The sequence below is a fragment of the Lampetra fluviatilis genome, chromosome 72 (genome assembly GCF_964198595.1).
Source record: "Lampetra fluviatilis chromosome 72, kcLamFluv1.1, whole genome shotgun sequence".
Taxonomy (NCBI): Eukaryota; Metazoa; Chordata; class Hyperoartia; order Petromyzontiformes; family Petromyzontidae; genus Lampetra; species Lampetra fluviatilis.
Genome location: NC_136346.1, coordinates 1044203 through 1064430, shown reverse-complemented (window position 1 = coordinate 1064430; position 20228 = coordinate 1044203). Strand labels below are relative to the sequence as shown.

At 51.5% G+C, this 20228-nt stretch overlaps 1 protein-coding gene across 1 annotated transcript; it reads left to right on the top strand.

The window, feature by feature from the left end:
* Window positions 1–1833: 1833 nt before the first annotated feature.
* LOC144953173 (uncharacterized) lies at window positions 1834–15488 on the top strand. Its single transcript, XM_078883731.1, has 5 exons — window positions 1834–2027; window positions 6859–7094; window positions 11288–13435; window positions 13898–14058; window positions 15431–15488. Exons 2-5 carry the CDS (start codon window positions 6888–6890, stop codon window positions 15486–15488), a joined length of 2574 nt encoding a protein of 857 aa, XP_078739857.1. The 5' UTR covers window positions 1834–2027; window positions 6859–6887.
* Window positions 15489–20228: the final 4740 nt, after the last annotated feature.

Below are 20228 nucleotides of genomic sequence, written 5' to 3'. Positions count from 1 at the left end.
GTGGAGGAGGAGGCTCGTGATGGACGCTGCTACTGGGCAGTGCCAGGCTAGGTGCACCGTGAGGCTACTGGGCAGTTGGAGGCAGTCGCCCTCCAACAACAACGGAGGGCTGAGGAGCGACGCTCACAACAACGAGCGGAGCGCCGGGTGGCTAAAGCACAGCAAGTTGGCACAGTCGGGGGCACAGGTGGTGCATCAGCCAGTCATCTCGGTCATCTCGGTCAGTCGACCCGTGGCACCTGCTGGGTCTGCCCCGTGACCTCCTGCCAGCGAGTCTTTGACACTTCACGTGGCCTCAAAGTGCACCTAGCCTGGCACAGGCGCTGTGGTGACGTCATCGTCACTAAGTGGTGAATGGAGGTTGTTGGTATGGGTGCTACTCGCTCACAGCACTTGCCCCTAATGTCTGCTGAGCCTATACGGGGGAGCTTTGTCTTTGTGTGTGTGCGCTAACAACACTTGCCCCTGAAGTCTGCTGAGCCTATGCGGGGGAGCTTTGTCTTTGTGTGCACGTGTTGTATGTGCTGCAACTCGCTCACAGCACTTGCCCCTGAAGTCTGCTAAGGCTATGGGGGGAGCTTTATCTTTGTGTGTGTGCGTGTGTTATAGGTGATGCTACTCGCTAAACACCACTTGCCCCTAACGTATGTTAAGGCTACGCGGGGGATCTTTGGCTGTATCTGTGTGTATATGTTATCGGTGCTACTCACTAACAGCACTTGCCCCTGAAGTCTGCTGAGGCTACGCAGGGCACCTTTATTTGTGTTATGCGCGGTGAGTGTGGTGTGGTGAGTGTAGAGTGCTAATGTCGTGAGTAATTCTGCGGGGAATAATTTTCTTGGTATGTGTGTATACGTACACGTGTGTGTGTATACACGTGTGTGTGTAGGTGTGTGTAGGGGTGTGTAGGTGTGTGTGTGTGTAGGTGTGTGTGTAGGTGTGTGTGTGTGTAGGCATGTGTGTAGGTGTGTGTGTGTGTAGGTGTGTGTAGGTGTGTGTGTGTAGGCGTGTGTGTGTAGGGGTGTGTGTAGGTGTGTGTGTAGGTGTATGTGTGTATATGTGTGTGTAGGTGTGTGTGTAGGTGCATGAGTGTAGGTGTGTGTAGGTGTGTGTGTAGCTGTCGGTGTGTGTAGGTGTGTGTGTGTAGCTGTAGGTGTGTGTAGGTGTGTGTGTGTAGGTGTGTGTGTGTGTTTGTATGTGTGTAGGTGGGTGTGTGTATGTGTGTCATGGCCGATGCTAAGAATAACCCATCGCCTAGAGGTGAAGGGAGTGGTTGTCGCAGTTTCTGGCAGAGCGAACACTCGGACTCACTCGGCACATCGACACGGACAGGGTAAGTTGTTCTGTAGGACCAGCTAAGCACGTGTCACTTAGACCACGTGTTACATAAACCCTGCTAAGCACGTGTCACTTAGACCACGTGTTCAATAGACCCCGCTAAATGTTCCAGGACGCTTTAAAACAACGGTCAAATTGTACACAACACTCATCATCAACGTACTCAACAAAAAAATTGTACGCTTCAACACACCGGTGGGCTAAAGCAGTGAACTATTTTGTCTTTTGTCAGCGTGACAATTTTTTTTGCTGATTGGCCGTGTCGGGTGGTGGAGGGTTACGACACATTTATAAAATAACGCCATCTAAACACAAAAACGTTGATTATGAATAATATTGGTCGCGAAAGCCTTACACGTGCTAAACTGTACACAACACGACGCTCGGCGGCGAACGCCGTCTGTTGCCGCCGCTGTCGTTTCTCCATTCCCCCCGTGCCGGAATGCCGCAGCAGGACGCTCGCTCGCTCGCTCCCCCAGGCATGTCGTCCCAGGAGCCGCTTGGCCAAGGCCTACAGATCCGCTTCATCGATGGCCTGGCCAGACGGGGCGGGGGTGGACCCGAGCCGAAGCCGGGGGGAGGCCAGACTTCAGCGGCGCCGTCGTACGGGGTCAACGTGAGCATCCGTGGCGTGCGGGGGGAGGCCTGCGTGGTGCTGAGCGACGCCGAGAAGCCTGCGGTAGGCCCAGGTGAGGGCCTGGTGGCAGTTGGTTTTGTGGGACCCCATTTCACCGTTGTCGAAATGATGGAAGATGCAAGGAGGGGCTTTGGCCTCTCTGCCAGAGGTCGCAAACGGGTTTTGATTCCTTACCCGTATCCGTACCCGGCCGCACCAGGGTCGCAAATGGGTACCCGTACCCGGCCGGGTACGGGTACCCGTTCCCTACTTGTACCCGTACCCTACCCGAAATGAGTGGCAAACGGTTACTCACCAGTGACTCACGGCCTACCCGTACCCGTACCCGGCCGCACCAGGGTCGCAAACGGCTACCCGTACCCGTACCCGGCCGGGTACGGGTAGCCGGGTATCGGGTAGGGTACGGGTATTGGGTACCCGGTTGCGACCTCTGCTCTCTGCCGATGAAAACAGGAGTTGCGTTCAGATGTTCACGCACCCAATTGATGGGTTTAACACGTAGAAGGATTTCGCGGCCGATATCATCCATAATAGAGGTTTTTGGGTTCGATCGCGGAAACGTACAAATGTGAAGTTAAAACCTGCCACTAACCGACAGCCAACCAGTAAGGGTTGTCACGTGAACGCAACGTGCCAATTCGTCACTTTAATGGCACACAAATCTGGCTGTCGCCTGATGAAACTGGTTGTGATTGTGTCTTGGCTCTCCAAGACACCGGTGTGCTGCACTAATACACTACACTATACACTACGCTACTATACACTACACTATACACTACGCTACTATACACTGCATTATACACTACGCTACTATACACTACACTATACACTACTATACAATACACTATTCACGACTATACACTACTATACACTATGCTACTATAACTACACTATACACTACTATACAATATTCACTACTATACACTACGCTACTATACACTACTATACAATACACTATACACTACACTATACACTACTATACACTATGCTACTATAACCACACTATACACTACTATACAATACACTATTCACGACTATACACTACTATACACTATGCTACTATAACTACACTATACACTACTATACAATACACTATTCACTACTATACACTACACTATACACTATGCTACTATACACTACACTATACACTACTATACAATACACTATTCACTACTATACACTACACTATATACTATGCTACTATACACAAAACACTACTATACACTATACCAGGGGTCGGCAACCTGCGGCTCCGGAGCCGCATGCGGCTCTTTTGAACCTTGACCGCGGCTCCGGGGCGGATGCTAGCGAGGGGAGGAGGCGCACTGTGACACCTGCTCTGGCGTTGCCGCTGCTGACAGGTCGCCGCTCCGCTCCACACTGCCCGCCCGGTGACAGGCAATAACGTTGCCGTTGCTTTGTCACATGTTTGGAAGAAGTAAAAACCTTCCTGGGCAGCAAAGAGCTCACCTTTGCTGAGCTGGAACAGCCAGAGTGGCTGGAAAAATTACATTTTATGGTAGACATGACAGCACATCTAAACACGCTAAATACAACCCTTCAGGGGAAAGGAGGCACAGCCCTGCACATGCTGGAGGAGGTTTTGGCATTCGAGCGCAAGTTGACAGTGTTTGTCAAAGATTTACAGAGAGGTACACTGTCTCACTTTCCCTCTTTGAGAGAGTTCAAACAAAGTCATGATACGATAAATTTGGAATATTTCAAGTCTGCAATCACCACAATGCAAAGTTCGTTTGGGAAACGATTCTGTGAGTTCAGAGAGGAAAAAACGACATTATCCTTCCCTGTCACTCCCCTGGCGATCGATCCATCCCTATTGAATATGACTGCATTTGCAGGTGTAAGTCAACCTGATCTTGAGATGGAACTGGCCGATATAGCCGACAAAGATATATGGGTGTCCAAGTTCAAATGCTTGACCGCTACTCTTGAGGATGTTGCCCGTCAGAAGGCCATTCTGGCTCAGAATCATAAATGGAGTGATATTGAAAACCTTCCCAAACAGGACAAACTTGTATTCGAAACATGGAATGCCATCCCCAACACTTATATAAACATGAAAAAGTATGCATTTGGAGTCCTGTCGATCTTCGGCTCCACATATGTATGTGAGCAGGTCTTCTCCAACATGAACTATATTAAAAACAAACATCGATCACGCCTCACAGATGACAGCTTGCAAGCCTGTGTGAAAATGAAGGTGACGTCTTACAGCCCTGATGTGCAGACACTGTGCACTGAGGTTCAGGAGCAAAAATCCCATTAACCAGGTAATTTAGCTATTAATTTGCAAAAATATATTTTACATTGTTAAGTGAAAAAGTCATTTTTTTATTCAGATTGACAGCTGACTGCACGATCCTGTATATAGCAATAAGGTAAGAAACAATATATGCAGTGTTATATTTGTTTTAAATGTTGCAATGGTTTTGCGGCTCCCAGTTTATTTTTTCCTTCGGAAACGGGTCCAAGTGGCTCTTTATGTCTTAAAGGTTGCAGACCCCTGCACTATACACTACTATACACTACACTACTACACACTACACACTAGCGCTGTATTAGTGAGGAATTGGCATGTTCTGTTCACGTGACAACCCTTACTAGTTGGCTGTGTCGGGTGGTGGCGGGTTTTAACGGCACATTTATATATTTACGAGATCTAACCTCACAAAAACCTTTATTATGGATGCGTTCAGATATTCAAACACCAAATAGATTGCAGCTTTTGTACGGCATCTGCGTTAACAGCACACAGTACTTGTAGCAAGACATCCAAACAAACCAGTGTCTCACTACCCAGTGTCTCACTAGCAGTGTCTCACTAGCAGTGTCTCACTACCCAGTGTCTCACTACCAGTGTCTCACTACCCAGTGTCTCACTACCCAGTGTCTCACTAGCAGTGTCTCACTACCGAGTGTCTCACTAGCAGTGTCTCACTACCCAGTGTCTCACTACCCAGTGTCTCACTACCCTGTGTCTCACTAGCAATGTCTCACTACCCAGTGTCTCACTACCCAGTGTCTCACTAGCAGTGTCACACTACCCAGTGTCTCACTACCCAGTGTCTCTCTACCCAGTGTCTCACTACCCAGTATCTCACTAGCAGTGTCTCACCACCCAGTGTCTCACTACCCAGTGTCTCACTACCCAGTGTCTCACTACCCAGTGTCTCACCACCCAGTGTTAGACCATAGAGACCCATACAAACCCACAGATACCCATAGAGACCCACAGAGTCCCATGCTCATAGAGACCAATTGTAAAACAAAACAATGTTTATGTTACCAGGTGTAAGACCACACTGAGCTACGTAGCTCTTCTGTCAGAAGTGAAGGGGCCATCACGTAATGATAGCAACTCAACCAAGTCTCTGACACATTTACAGCAACCACATTTACTCTAAATGTGGAGGCAACAACCGGCGGAGCAGGAGGAAAATCCAGTTACAGAGCCGCCCACACACTCGAAGTGCTAGAAAGCTCGCACAAGAGATAAAGGTCCTCCCCCTCCCCTACTCCAGGTAGCCTTCACCCGGCTGTAGGGGCAAGTGTTGTTAGTGGGGAGTAGCACAGATCAAGGCCGGCCACGCCCGCCCGCATTTGCCTGCCTAGTGGCGGCGATGCTTTACACTCCGCCTGTTCTTCTAAATGTCACTGTAGCTACAGCAGCACCACTTTTATTCACAACAACCCCACCCTTTAAAAACCTCAACCACTGTCATCTCGTGTACGATTTCGTAATTGCTGCGAAAGGGCCTTGCATCAAGGCGACATATACATATATATACACATACATCTAAAAAAGGTGTAAGATTCGTCTTCTTGGTTCTTTCGGTAAAGTCACGTAGAAGGGAAGTAATAAAATAATAAAAATAAAACATAATAAAATAATTCTCACGACGTTTCGGCCACAACGCAAGCAGCCGTCCTCAGGCGAAGACCAGGTCTGTCGGGGAGACAGCGTCTGAAGCAGATCCCGCAGTACGTGACTTTACCGAAAGAACCAAGAAGATGAATCCCTGCAGTCACGAAAGCTTTAAATCGAAATTTAGTACTAATCACATTCCTGTATTTCCCATAAATATGCTAAATTCCTCTTGATATGCACATTCATTTGTCAAGGCGCCCTTTCCCCCCCTTCCAACCCGGCTTAAATAGACGCTCCAAGCCTGGGGTGTGTCATTCAGATGCTGTCTCCCCGACAGACCTGGTCTTCACCTGAGGACGGCTTCTTGCGTTGTGGCCGAAACGTCGTGAGAATTATTTTATTATGTTTCATTTTTATTATTTTATTATTTCCATTCTACGTGACTTTACCGAAAGAACCAAGAAGATGAATCCCTGCAGTCACGAAAGAAGCTTTAAATCGAAATTTAAGGTGTAAGATAACATGAGGCACGTGGGGCGCTGTGGGTTCTTCTGCGGTGCCGTGTCGCAAGCGAAAGGCCCTCATTGGTCGACTGCGTTCGCTCCGCAGGTAAAACCACTTTCGCCGCAATCAACCCGGACTTCCGCAGCAACGACGGCGGCCATTTTAAAGGGGGCGGCACCAATGGGGGTGGCCATTTTAAAGGGGGCGGCACCAATGGGGGCGGCCATTTAAAAGGGGGCGGTGCCAAGGGGGGTGGCCATTTTAAATGGGTTGGTACCAATGGGGGTGGCCATTTTAAAGGGGGCGGCACCAATGGGGGTGGCCATTTAAAAGGGGGCGGCGCCAATGGGGGTGGCCATTTAAAAGGGGGCGGCGCCAATGGGGGCGGCCATTTTAAAGGGGGCGGCGCCAATGGGGGCGGCCATTTAAAAGGGGGCGGTGCTGAGGGGAGGCTGCCATTTTTCAGGAGATGGGAAATTCTCGTTCCCAGGCTCCTCCATTGACTGGGCCCGAGGGAGCATGGACCCTCTCACCGGCCTCTACCGCACGCCGGGATCCCGGGAATTCTACCGAGCCGGCTTCGGCCGCCCGCCGGAGACCGGCCACCGGGAATCGCCGAGGGAGAAGACGACCGGGGGCCGGGAAGGGCCGACGGAGTTTCGGAACTCGAACGGCCGCTCAGTCGAGAATGATCCGGGGCTCCTATTGCAGCAGCAGCAGTCGAAAGTAAGGATGAGGAGGAGGAGGAGATCTAGGGAAGAGTCGTGGAGGCGGCGTGCGTTCAATCAGGAGTCTAGGGCGGGTGTGGAGGAAGAGGATGATGATGATGATGAGGAGAACAGGATTCTGCGCTCTTCGGTGTCGCGGTCCCTCGAAGGGCTCGACACGAGGGGAGCCTCCGCTGTGAGGAACGCCGAGGACGATGCCGACGACGGCGGTGACGACGACGATGACTACCGGGGATGTAGGGAAGGTGGGAGAAGTGCGAGCAGAGGCGACGGAGTGGTCGCAGGAGTCGGAGGAGCTGTTGGTGGCGTTGGTGGATTTAGAGACAATGGTGGATTTGGTGGCATTAGTGGAGTTGGAGACGCTGGTGGATTTGGTGGAGTTGGAGACGTTGGTGGAGTTGGAGACGTTGGTGGATTTGGTGGCATTAGTGGAGTTGGAGACGCTGGTGGATTTGGTGGAGTTGGAGACGTTGGTGGAGTTGGTGGAGTTGGAGACGCTGGTGGATTTGGTGGAGTTCGTGGAGTTGGAGATGCTGGTGGAGTTGCAGACGCTGGTGGATTTGGTGGCGTTGGAGTCGTTGGTGGAGTTGGAGACGTTGGTGGAGTTGGAGACGCTGGTGGATTTGGTGGAGTTGAAGACGTTGGTGGATTTGGTGGAGTTGGTGGAGTTGGAGACGTTGGTGGAGTTGGAGACGCTGGTGGAGTTGGTGGCGTTGGAGGCGTTGGAGACCCGGCGACTTCGTCGCGCCGGGTGCCTCATCGGCGTCCGGCACCAGCGCAGGGCTCGGTGGCTCGGCTCGTGAAGCGGTTCGGGGGCCCGGCCGCCTCTTCGCCCCCCGGCGGAGCGCCTTGTCGCCCGTCGGCCCTCCCGCTCCGGCGGACCCAGAGCCTGCCCAGCACCGCACCACTCTTCAACGAGCGCAGGCAGAAGAGCCTCCAAGAGGTCCAGCGGCAGGAGGATCTGAGTCGGCGCCGGCCGAGGTCCAACCATCATCATCATCATCAGCAGCAGCAGCAGCAGGAGGAGGAGGATCTATATCGGCAGCGGCATTTCCGTCGAGGCCACGGAGAATGCCGCACGTGGCAGAGCGAGGAGGCGGAGGCCACGTTGGGGAGTCGAACACTTTTCCCGCAGTGTGAGGGTCCACGCTCGGACGGGGATGGCGAGGCAGGGGGGAGGAGGGCGTCGAGGACTCCGGGTCACGGCGGGGGGCGCGGGCAGCGATGGGAGGAGCAGTGGGGAGAGGAGGAGGCGGAGGGAGGGTACAGCAGCGGAGGTGGCCTTGGGGGAGAGGGCGCGGGGTTGAAGGTGAGAGGAGAGGCCATTGGGGCCTTGCGCGCTGGTGGACTTCTGGCCACGTGGATAGTTCAAGTTCATGTATTATGTATAGCCCTGTGAGCCATTCGGCTCTTGAATCGGGTGCAACCGCAACAAACAAAAAGCAAAAACGTGAACAAAATAGTGACAGTGATAGGACGAAATTCGTTTTCAGTTCGCTGCGTTTTAATCCGCCCGTCGCTCCGCTCTGCTATTGCCGGAAGGTGACCGCCTCCAGCTGCCCAGCAACAGCGCCCTACACAAGTCTCCTCCTCGTCCACAGAGGCCGATCTTGACACAGCAACAGCAGTGGCAACAAGAAGAAGAAGCAGTTCTGAAGGAATTATTTTGTGAATCTCGATGACGACGAGTTAAAAGTTGCATAGCTCCTAATGGCGTCCTAATGTGGGTCAGGAAGAGCGTTCCAGACGGCCGCAGAAGCAGCAGCGCAAGCTGAAAGCGCCTCGCGATGATGCGGTGAAAGTTTTTGTTCGATGGGCAGCCAAAAGTATAGTGTAGTGTATAATGTAGTGATTAGTAGTGAATAGTAGTGTATAGTGTAGTTTTTAGTATAATGTGTAGTGTATAGGGTAGTGTAGTATATAGGGTAGTATAGTGCATAGTAGTGTATAGTAGTGTATAGTGTAGTATATAGTATAATGTATAGTAGTGTATATAGGGTAGTATAGTGCATAGTCGTGTATAGTGTGTAGTTTAGCGTAGATATCATTTGAAAGTACGTGATGCGATGACCGTCTTTGTTCGATGGCCAGTCAAATGTGTAGTTTATTGTGTAGTGTATAATAGTATATTGTAGTGTATAATAGTATATTGTAGTGTATAATAGTATAGTGTATAATAGTATAGTGTAGTGTATAATAGTGTATTGTAGTGTATAATAGTATAGTGTATAATAGTGTATTGTAGTGTATAATAGTGTATTGTATAATAGTATAGTGTAGTGTATAATAGTATAGTGTAGTGTATAATAGTAAATTGTAGTGTATAATAGTATAGTGTAGTGTATAATAGTATATTGCAGTGTATAATAGTCAGAGGTGGGACAAAGTCATTGTTATGCAAGTCCAAGTCGAGTCGCAAGTCATCAAATTCATGACTCGAGTCTGACTCGAGTCCAAGTCACATGACTCGAGTCCACATCTCATAGGTGGGACAAAGTCATTGTTATGCAAGTCCAAGTCGAGTCGCAAGTCATCAAATTCATGACTCGAGTCTGACTCGAGTCCAAGTCACATGACTCGAGTCCACACCTCTGATAATAGTATAGTGTAGTGTATAATAGTATAGTGTAATGTATAATAGTATAATAGTGTATTGTATAATATTATAGTGCCACCGCTGCCACCGCGACAGTGAACCGGAGTCCGCGCCATGACGGTTTACAGCTCTCGGCGAGATCGGCAGCGACGTGGTGTCGTGGTTCATTTTGTGGAAAGCGCTTCGCGTGCGTGTGCGCATTGAGCGCGACGACGTTAAAAAACGCCGTGCATTTTTTTGGCAACTCGAAGCCGATGCAGGTTGGAAGAGCAACGGGCGGACACGCGGTATCGGATCTTGCAGGACAGGGACTGCCTCTACTTACGAACTAGTTAGGTTCCAGGAGGTCTGTTCGTAAGTCAATTTGTTCATAAGTCCAACTTTACTCCTGTCGATTCCAAACGTGTTGTACGGCATGTACACTAAACACGGGGAATGGCTTTAACGTTGTATAATCTCCTGTGGATGTAGATGCCACTGGTTCTTCTTGTTTGCAGATGTAGATGCCACTGGTTCTTCACGTTCTGCAGATGTAGATGCCACTGGTTCTTCACGTTCTGCAGATGTAGATGCCACTGGTTCTTCACGTTCTGTAGATGTTGATGCCAATGGTTCTTCACATTCTGCAGATGTAGATGACACTGGTTCTTCACGTTCTGCAGATGTAGATGCCACTGGTTCTTCACGTTCTGCAGATGTAGATGCCACTGGTTCTTCACGTTCTGCAGATGTAGATGCCAATGGTTCTTCACGTTCTGCAGATGTAGATGACACTGGTTCTTCACGTTCTGCAGATGTAGATGCCACTGGTTCTTCACATTCTGCAGATGTATATGCCACTGGTTCTTCACGTTCTGCAGATGTAGATGCCACTGGTTCTTCACGTTCTGCAGATGTAGATGCCACTGGTTCTTCACGTTCTGCAGATGTAGACACCACCACCGACATCTATTGCACGGCAGTTGAACTTACGACTCTCGGTCCGAACAGGCTGCAGCTGGATGTACGGGACCAGGTTCGTTCGTATCTCTAAAAGTTTGTAAGTTGAACGTTCGTAAGTTTGAGGAGCCCCTGTCTAGCGGCGCCTTCATCAGAGGGCACTTTTCATCAATTGTAAAATTGTACTTTACCGTGACGGAGGGGTTGGTTTTGGTATTAAAGTATTGGTGGTGTTGTTATGGCGACGGTAGGTCAGGTGGGCAGTGGTTAAAGTAGGGGTTGGGGTAGTGGTGGGGATAGTGTTGGGGGTAGTGATAGGGCTTGGGGTAGTGATAGTGATAGGGGTAGTGATGGGGGTAGTGGTGGGTGTAGTGGTGGGGGTAGTGGTGGGGGTAGTGATGGGGGTAGTGATGGGGGTAGTGATGGGGGTAGTGATGGGGGTAGTGATAGGCGTTGCTACTCGCTACTAACAGCACTTGCCCCTGTAACCTGTTAGAGGCTACCCAGGGGATCTTTTTCTCTGTGTGTGTTATAGATGATGCTACTCGCTACTAAAATCACTTGCTCCTACAGCCCGTTAAAGGCTACCTGGGGGACCTTCATCTGTGTCTGTGTGAAATAGAAATAAATAAATAACGTTGCCTTCCTATCCTCAGCTCGGTGCCTCGGGGACAACGGCGCAGAAAGAGGAGGAGCCACAGCGGACATGGGAGGAGCTTAGACAGCGAGGGGAGGAGCCGAGAGACGGAGGAGCGTCGCTCCCGCGGAGGGAAGCTTCTTCGAAATGCAAAAGCGGCGATTCTGAGCAGCAGGAGGAATCTTCGACGCAGCAGCAGCAGCGGCGGCGGCGGCGGCGCTGCGGCTGGATGGGGGAGTGGGAAGCTTCCGCCGGGCACCGCGGGGAAGGGCCGAGGAATCTGGATTTTTCAGCGCAGCAGGCGGAAGCTTCGGTGCAGCGGAGCAGGGTGGAGCTGAGAGACCGGGAGTTTTCGCTGAAGGAACAGGAAGCTTCGATCCAGCGGAGCAGAGAGAAGCTGAGAGAACAGGAATGTTCGGTGAAGGAACTGGATCCCTTGATTCAGCAACGGGGAGAGGAGCTCAGAGAACGGGAATGTTCGGTGAAGGAGGAGGAAGCTTCGATTCAGCGGAGAAGGGAGGAACTGAGAAGCCGGGAATCTTCGCTACAGGAACAGGAAGCTTCAGTCCAGCGGAGCAGAGCAGAGTTGAGAGACCGAGAATCTTCGGTGAAGGAGCAAGAAGCATTGGTCCAGAGGAGCAGAGCGGAGCTGAGAGACCGGGAGTTTTCGCTGAAGGAACAGGAAGTTTCGCTTCAGCGGAGCAGAGCGGAGCTAAGAGACCGGGAATCTTCGCTGAAGGAACAGGATCCCTTGATTCAGCAACAGAGAGAGCAGCTGAGAGAACGGGAATCCTCTGTACGGGAACAGGAAGCTTCGATCCAGCGGAGCAAAGTGGAGCTGAGAGACCGGGAGTTTTCGCTGAAGGAACAGGAAGCTTCGATCCAGCGGAGCAGAGAGAAGCTGAGAGAACAGGAATGTTCGGTGAAGGAACTGGATCCCTTGATTCAGCAACGGAGAGAGGAGCTCAGAGAATGGGAATGTTCGGTGAAGGATCAGGAAGCTTCGATTCAGCGGAGCAGAGAGGAGTTGAGAGACCGAGAATCTTCACTGAAGGATCAGGAAGCTTCGATTCAGCGGAAAAGAGAGGAGCTAAGAAGCCGAGAGTTTTCGCTGAAAGAACAGGAAGCTTCGGTTGAGCGGAGCAGAGCGGAGTTGAGAGACCGTGAGGCTTCCGTGAAGGAGGAGGAAGCTTTGATCCAGCGGAGCAGAGCGGAGTTGAGAGACCGAGAATCTTCGCTGAAGGAACAGGAAGCTTCGGTCCAGCGGAACAGAGAGGAGCTGAGAGACCGCGAATCTTCGCTGAAGGAGCAGGAAGATTCGGTCCAGCGGAAAAGAGAGGAGCTAAGAAGCCGAGAGTTTTCGCTGAAAGAACAGGAAGCTTCCATTCAGCGGAGCAGAGAGGAGTTGAGAGACCGAGAATCTTCGGTGAAGGAACAGGAAGCTTCGGTCCAGCGGAACAGAGAGGAGCTGAGAGACCGTGAGGCTTCGGTGAAGGAACTGGATCCCTTGATTCAGCAGCAGAGAGAGCAGCTGAGAGAACGGGAATCTTCTGTACGGGAGCAGGAAGCTTTGGTACATCGGAGCAGAGCGGAGTTGAGAGACCGGGAATCTTCGCTGAAGGATCAGGAAGCTTTGATTGAGCGTAGCAGAGCGGAGCTGAGAGACCGTGAGGCTTCGGTGAAGGAGCAGGAAGCTTTGGTTCATCAGAGCAGAGTGGAGTTGAGAGGCCGAGAATCTTCGGTGAAGGAGGAGGAAGCTTCGGTCCAGCGGAGCAGAGAAGAGTTGAGAGACCGGGAATCTTCGCTGAAGGATCAGGAAGCTTCGATTGAGCAGAGCAGAGTGGAGTTGAGAGGCCGAGAATCTTCGGTGAAGGAGGAGGAAGCTTCGGTCCAGCGGAGCAGAGCGGAGCTGGGAGGCCGAGAGTCTTCGCTGCGGGAACTTGAAGCTTTCCTCCGAAGGCACGAGCAGGAGTTGAACGATCGTGAGTCTCTGGTGCGGCAGAAGGAGGCCTCCGTTCAGCGGCGCGCGGAGGAGCTCTCCCGTCGGGAGCAGGAGGCGGCGGAGGCGGAAGAGCTCCGGCGGGAGAGGGGACGCGGGGAGGGGGAGGAGCTGTCCCGCGTCTCCCGCGCCCTGGAGCTCGCGCAGGCCCAGGTGGAGGCTCTCAAGGTGCGGGGACGGAGAGCGAGCGAGCGAGAGAGAGATCGAGCGAAGGAGCGAGCGAGGGAGTGAGCGAGCGAGTGAGCGAGGGAGCGAGGGAGTGAGCGAGAGGGAGCGAGGGAGCGAGCGTGAGTGAGTGAGCGAGTGAGTGAGTGTGAGAGAGCGAGTGGGGTGCGGTTTGGGGGGGCTGTGGCTCTGCCATCATCCACTCAGTGGGCTGACTTTGATTGATGCTGATTGGCTGTCGCTCTGTTGCCACCCAGGGAATTGTTATTATCGCCGATCGATCGTCAGCAAATGGATATCGTCGGTTTCTGCGTCATTGTGAGCGACTCATCGTCCATCCATCTTGCGAGTGTGAATGTGCACCCACTTCAATGCCCCTTTCGGCATGGACATCCGCGGTAAAACCGTTCGACTTTCATGCCGATTCTAACCCCACTTGGTTTCTTTTTGTCTGCCGGCTGTCAGGCCCAGGTGTCCGACGCGGAGGGAGCCCAGGCCAAGGTCGTCCTCCTGCTGCGGCAGGAGATGGAGCAGCTGAGGAGGACGGAGCAGCAGAGGGCGGTGGACTCCACGGTTAGTCTGGCCCTGCCTACGATCCATCCTGGGTTTAACCTGCAGGCTGGATTGTGTGAGGAGCTCACAAATCCTCGAAAGATCTGGGCAAAGTCCCATCGGTGAGCTCCTCCGGCAGACAAGGCTGCGTTGGCTGGGTCATGTAGCCCGCATGCCCAGCCACCGCATGCCTAAACAGCTTTTGTTCGGCCGGATCGAGGGGGCTAAACGGGCGCGGCACAGGCTAGAGAAGAGATGGAGTGACGTGGTACAGGAGGACGTGGAGCTGAGTGGACTTGCCTATGACTGGTACCAGCGGTGTCAAGATCGGCCTCAGTGGAGGAGGCTCGTGAAGGACGCTACTGGGCAGTTGGAGGCAGTCGCCCTCCAACAACAACGGAGGGCGGAGGAGCGACGCTCACAACAACGAGCGGAGCGCCGGGTGGCTAAAGCACAGCAAGTTGGTACAGTAGGGGGCACAGGTGGTGCATCAGCCAGTCATCTCGGTCATCTCAGTCAGTCGACCCGTGGCACCTGGGTCTGCCCCGTGACCTCCTGCCAGCGGGCGTTCGACACTTCACGTGGCCTCAAGGTGCACATGGCCTGGCACAAGCGTCGTGGTGACGTCATCGCCACTTAGTGGCGAATGGCGGTTGTTGTGTGTGTGTGTCTCTATATGTGTGTGTGTCTGTGTGTGTCTGTGTGTGTGTCTCTATGTGTGTGTGTGTCTGTGTGTGTGTCTGTGTGTGTGTGTGTAAGATCTTTGTGTGTCTGTGTGTGTCTGTGTGTGTCTGTAGGTGTGTCTCTGTGTGTGTAAGATCTTTGTGTGTGTGTGTGTAAGATCTTTGTGTGTTTGTGTGTAAGATCTTTGTGTGTGTGTGTGTGTCTGTGTGTGTGTGTAAGATCTTTGTGTGTGTGTAAGATATTTGTGTGTCTGTGTGTAAGATCTTTGTGTGTCTGTGTGTAAGATATTTGTGTGTGTGTGTCTGTGTGTAAGATCTTTGTGTGTGTGTGTAAGATCTTTGTGTGTGTGTGTGTAAGATCTTTGTGTGTGTGTGTAAGATCTTTGTCTGTGTGTGTGTGTAAGATCTTTGTGTGTGTGTGTAAGATCTTTGTGTGTGTGTGTCTGTGTGTAAGATCTTTGTGTGTGTGTGTGTAAGATCTTTGTGTGTGTGTGTCTGTGTGTAAGATCTTTGTGTGTGTGTGTAAGATCTTTGTGTGTGTGTGTAAGATCTTTGTCTGTGTGTCTGTGTGTAAGATCTTTGTGTGTGTGTGTCTGTGTGTGTGTGTGTAAGATCTTTGTCTGTGTGTGTGTGTGTAAGATCTTTGTGTGTGTGTGTGTCTGTGTGTGGGTGTGTAAGATCTTTGTCTGTGTGTGTGTGTGTGTGCAAGAGCTCCACTCTGGCATCCCAGGCGGAGGATCTTCTCAAGACGTTTCGGCTCCAGGCCCAGCAGGAGGTGGAGCAGCTGCAGCTACTGCTGCAGGAGAAAACCCTCGCCCTGAGCGTCTCCGTGCAGCTCAAGGACAAATATCTACAGCAGGCAAGCCCGCCTCTGTCTACCTACACACATACATACACACACACACCTACATACACACCTACATACACACCTACACACCTACCTACACACAAATACCTACACACACACACACCTACACACCTACCTACACACACACCTACATACACACACACCTACACACCTACATACACACACACCTACATACACACCTACCTACACACAAATACCTACACACACACACCTACACACCTACCTACACACACACCTACATACACACCTACATACACACACCTACACACACACACCTACACACACACACACCTACAAAGACACCTACACACCTACACACCTACAAAACCCTCGCCCTGAGCGTCTCCGTGCAGCTCAAGGACAAATACCTACAGCAGGCAAGCCCGCCTCTGTCTACCTACACAGATACATACACACACACACCTACATACACACCTACATACACACCTACACACCTACCTATACACAAATACCTACACACACACACACCTACACACCTACCTACACACACACCTACATACACACACACCTACACACCTACATACACACACACCTACATACACACCTACATACACACACCTACACACACACACACCTACAAAGACACCTACACACCTACAAAACCCTCGCCCTGAGTGTCTCCGTGCAGCTCAAGGACAAATACCTACAGCAGGCAAGCCCGCCTCTGTCTACCTACACACATACATACACACACCTACATACACACCTACATACACACCTACACACCTACCTACACACAAATACCTACACACACACACACCTACACACCTACCTACACACACACCTACATACACACACACCTACACACCTACACACACACCTACATACACACCTACATACACACACCTACACACACACACCTACACACACACACACCTACAAAGACACCTACACACCTACACACCTACACACCTACAAAACCCTCGCCCTGAGCGTCTCCGTGCAGCTCAAGGACAAATACCTACAGCAGGCAAGCCCGCCTCTGTCTACCTACACAGATACATACACACACACACCTACATACACACCTACATACACACCTACACACCTACCTACACACAAATACCTACACACACACACACCTACACACCTACCTACACACACACCTACATACACACACACCTACACACCTACATACACACACACCTACATACACACCTACATACACACACCTACACACACACACACCTACAAAGACACCTACACACCTACAAAACCCTCGCCCTGAGCGTCTCCGTGCAGCTCAAGGACAAATACTTACAGCAGGCAAGCCCGCCTCTGTCTACCTACACACATACATACACACACCTACATACACACCTACATACACACCTACACACCTACCTACACACAAATACCTACACACACACACACCTACACACCTACCTACACACACACCTGCATACACACACACCTACACACCTACATACACACACACCTACACACCTACATACACACACACCTACATACACACCTACATACACACACACCTACAAAGACACCTACACACCTACACACCTACACAACCCTCGCCCTGAGCATCTCCGTGCAGCTCAAGGACAAATACCTACAGCAGGCAAGCCCGCCTCTGTCTACCTACACACCTACATACACACACCTACATACACACCTACATACACACCTACACACCTACCTACACACAAATACCTACACACACACCTACCTACACACACACCTACATACACACACACCTACACACCTACATACACACACACCTACATACACACCTACATACACACCTACACACCTACCTACACACAAATACCTACACACACACACACACCTACCTACACACACACCTACATACACACACACCTACACACCTACATACACACACACCTACATACACACCTACATACACACACTTACACACACACACCTACACACACACACACCTACAAAGACACCTACACACCTACACACCTACACACCTACAAAACCCTCGCCCTGAGCGTCTCCGTGCAGCTCAAGGACAAATACCTACAGCAGGCAAGCCCGCCTCTGTCTACCTACACACCTACATACACACACCTACACACACACACCTACACACACACACCTACACAACAACAACCGCCATTCGCCACTAAGTGGCGGTGACGTCACCACGACGCTTGTGCCAGGCCAAGTGCACCTTGAGGCCACGTGAAGTGTCGAACGCCCGCTGGCAGGAGGTCACGGGGCAGACCTACATACACACCTACACACACCTACACACACCTACACACACACCTACACACACACCTACACACACACACCTACACACACACACCTACACACACACCTACACACCTACACACCCTCCCACTCCCCCCCCCACTCCCCCCCCCCACTCCACCCCCTACTCCCCCCCCCTCCCCCTCACCACTCCCCCCCACCACTCCCCCCACTCTCCCCACTCCCCCCTACCACCCTCACCACTTCCCCCCCACCCCCCACCACTCCTAACCACCCCCCCCACCTCCCTCACCACCTCCCCCACCACCCTCACCCACCCCCCACTCCCCCCATCACTCCCCCCCACCCTCACCTCACCCCCCCCCTCACCCCACCAGGTGAGCGATGCGCGTGAGGATCTGCAGGAGGCTGAGACGCAGTGTGAGGAGCTCCGTCAGGAGCTGAGCGACGTCACCGCCGCCCTGGAGGGGAGCCGCGGCGAGGAGCAGAGACTGGCACGCAGACTGCAGGTGGAGCACCCTGACACACTACACACTATACTGCCTGCTGCACTACATACTACACTACATACTACACTACCTGATACACTACCCACTACACTACCTGGAGGGGAGCCGCGGCGAGGAGCAGAGACTGGCACGCAGACTGCAGGTGGAGCACCCTGACACACTACACACTATACTGCCTGCTACACTACACACTGCACTACATACTACACTACCTGATACACTACACACTATACTGCCTGCTGCACTACACTATACACTACACTATACACTACACACTACACTATACACTACACTTTACACTACGCTATACACTACACTACACACTATACACTACATACTACACTACACACTACATACTACACTACACACTACACTACACACTACACTACACACTACACTATACACTACACTATACACTACACACTACACTATACACTACACTATACACTACACTACCTGATACACTACACTATACACTACTATACACTACACTACACTATACACTACACTATATACTACTATACACTATACTACATTATACACTACACACTACACTACACTATACACTACACACTACACACTACACTACCTGGAGGGCAGCCGCGGCGAGGAGCAGAGACTGGCACGCAGACTGCAGGTGTAGCACCCTGACACACTACACACTATACTGCCTGCTGCACTACACTATACACTACACTACCTGATACACTACACACTGCACTACACTACATACTACACTACCTGCTACACTACATACTACACTATACACTACATGTTACACTAAACTACACTATACACTACATGTTACACTACACTACACTATACACTACATGTTACAGTACACTACACTATACACTACATGTTACACTACACTATACACTACCTGATACACTACACTACATACTACACTACCTGCTACACTACATACTACACTATACACTACACTATACACTACAATACACACTACACTACCTGATACACTACACACTACACTACCTGCTACACACTACACTGCATACTACACTACCTGATACACTACCTGATGATGTTGATGTTGATGATGGTATTGATGTTGATGATGTTGATGATGTTGATGATGATGATGTTGATGGTGTTGATGTTGATGGTGTTGATGTTGATGATGTTGATGATGTTGATGATGATGATGTTGATGGTGTTGATGGTGATGATGATGTTGATGATGGTGATGATGTTGATTATGATGTTGATGGTGATGTTGATGATGATGTTGATGATGATGGTGATGTTGATGATGTTGCTGATGTTGATGTTGATGATGATGGTGATGTTGATGGTGATGATGGTGGTGATGGTGATGATGTTGATGTTGATGATGATGATGTTGATGATGTTGATGATGTTGATGATGTTGATGGACTTGCCCCAGGAGGAGACGACCTCGCTGGAGGAGGAGCTGAGCGAGGAGCGTGAGTGTGGAGAGGAGATGACTCAGATGGTGGAGGAGCTCCGGGCACAGGTGAGGGAGGAGGTGGAGGTGGTGGAGGAGGTGGAGGAGGAGGTGGTGGGGGTGGAGGAGGTGGAGGAGGTGGAGGAGGTGGAGGTGGTGGAGGAGGTGGTGGAGGAGGAGGTGGAGGAGGTGGAGGTGGAGGAGGTGGAGGTGGAGGGGGTGGAGGAGGTGGAGGAGGAGGTGGAGGATGAGGAGGGGGAGGAGGTGGAGGTGGAGGAGGTGGAGGTGGAGGGGGTGGAGGAGGTGGAGGATGAGGAGGGGGAGGAGGTGGAGGAGGTCGAGGAGGTGGAGGAGGAGGAGGTGGAGGAGGTGGAGGGTGGAGGAGGTGGAGGAGGTGGAGGAGGAGGTGGAGGAGGTGCAGGGGGAGGAGGTGGAGGAGGTGGAGGAGGAGGTGTTGGTGGAGGAGGTGGAGGTGGAGGTGGAGGAGGTCGAGGAGGTGGAGGAGGAGGTGGAGGAGGTGGAGGTGGAGGTGGAG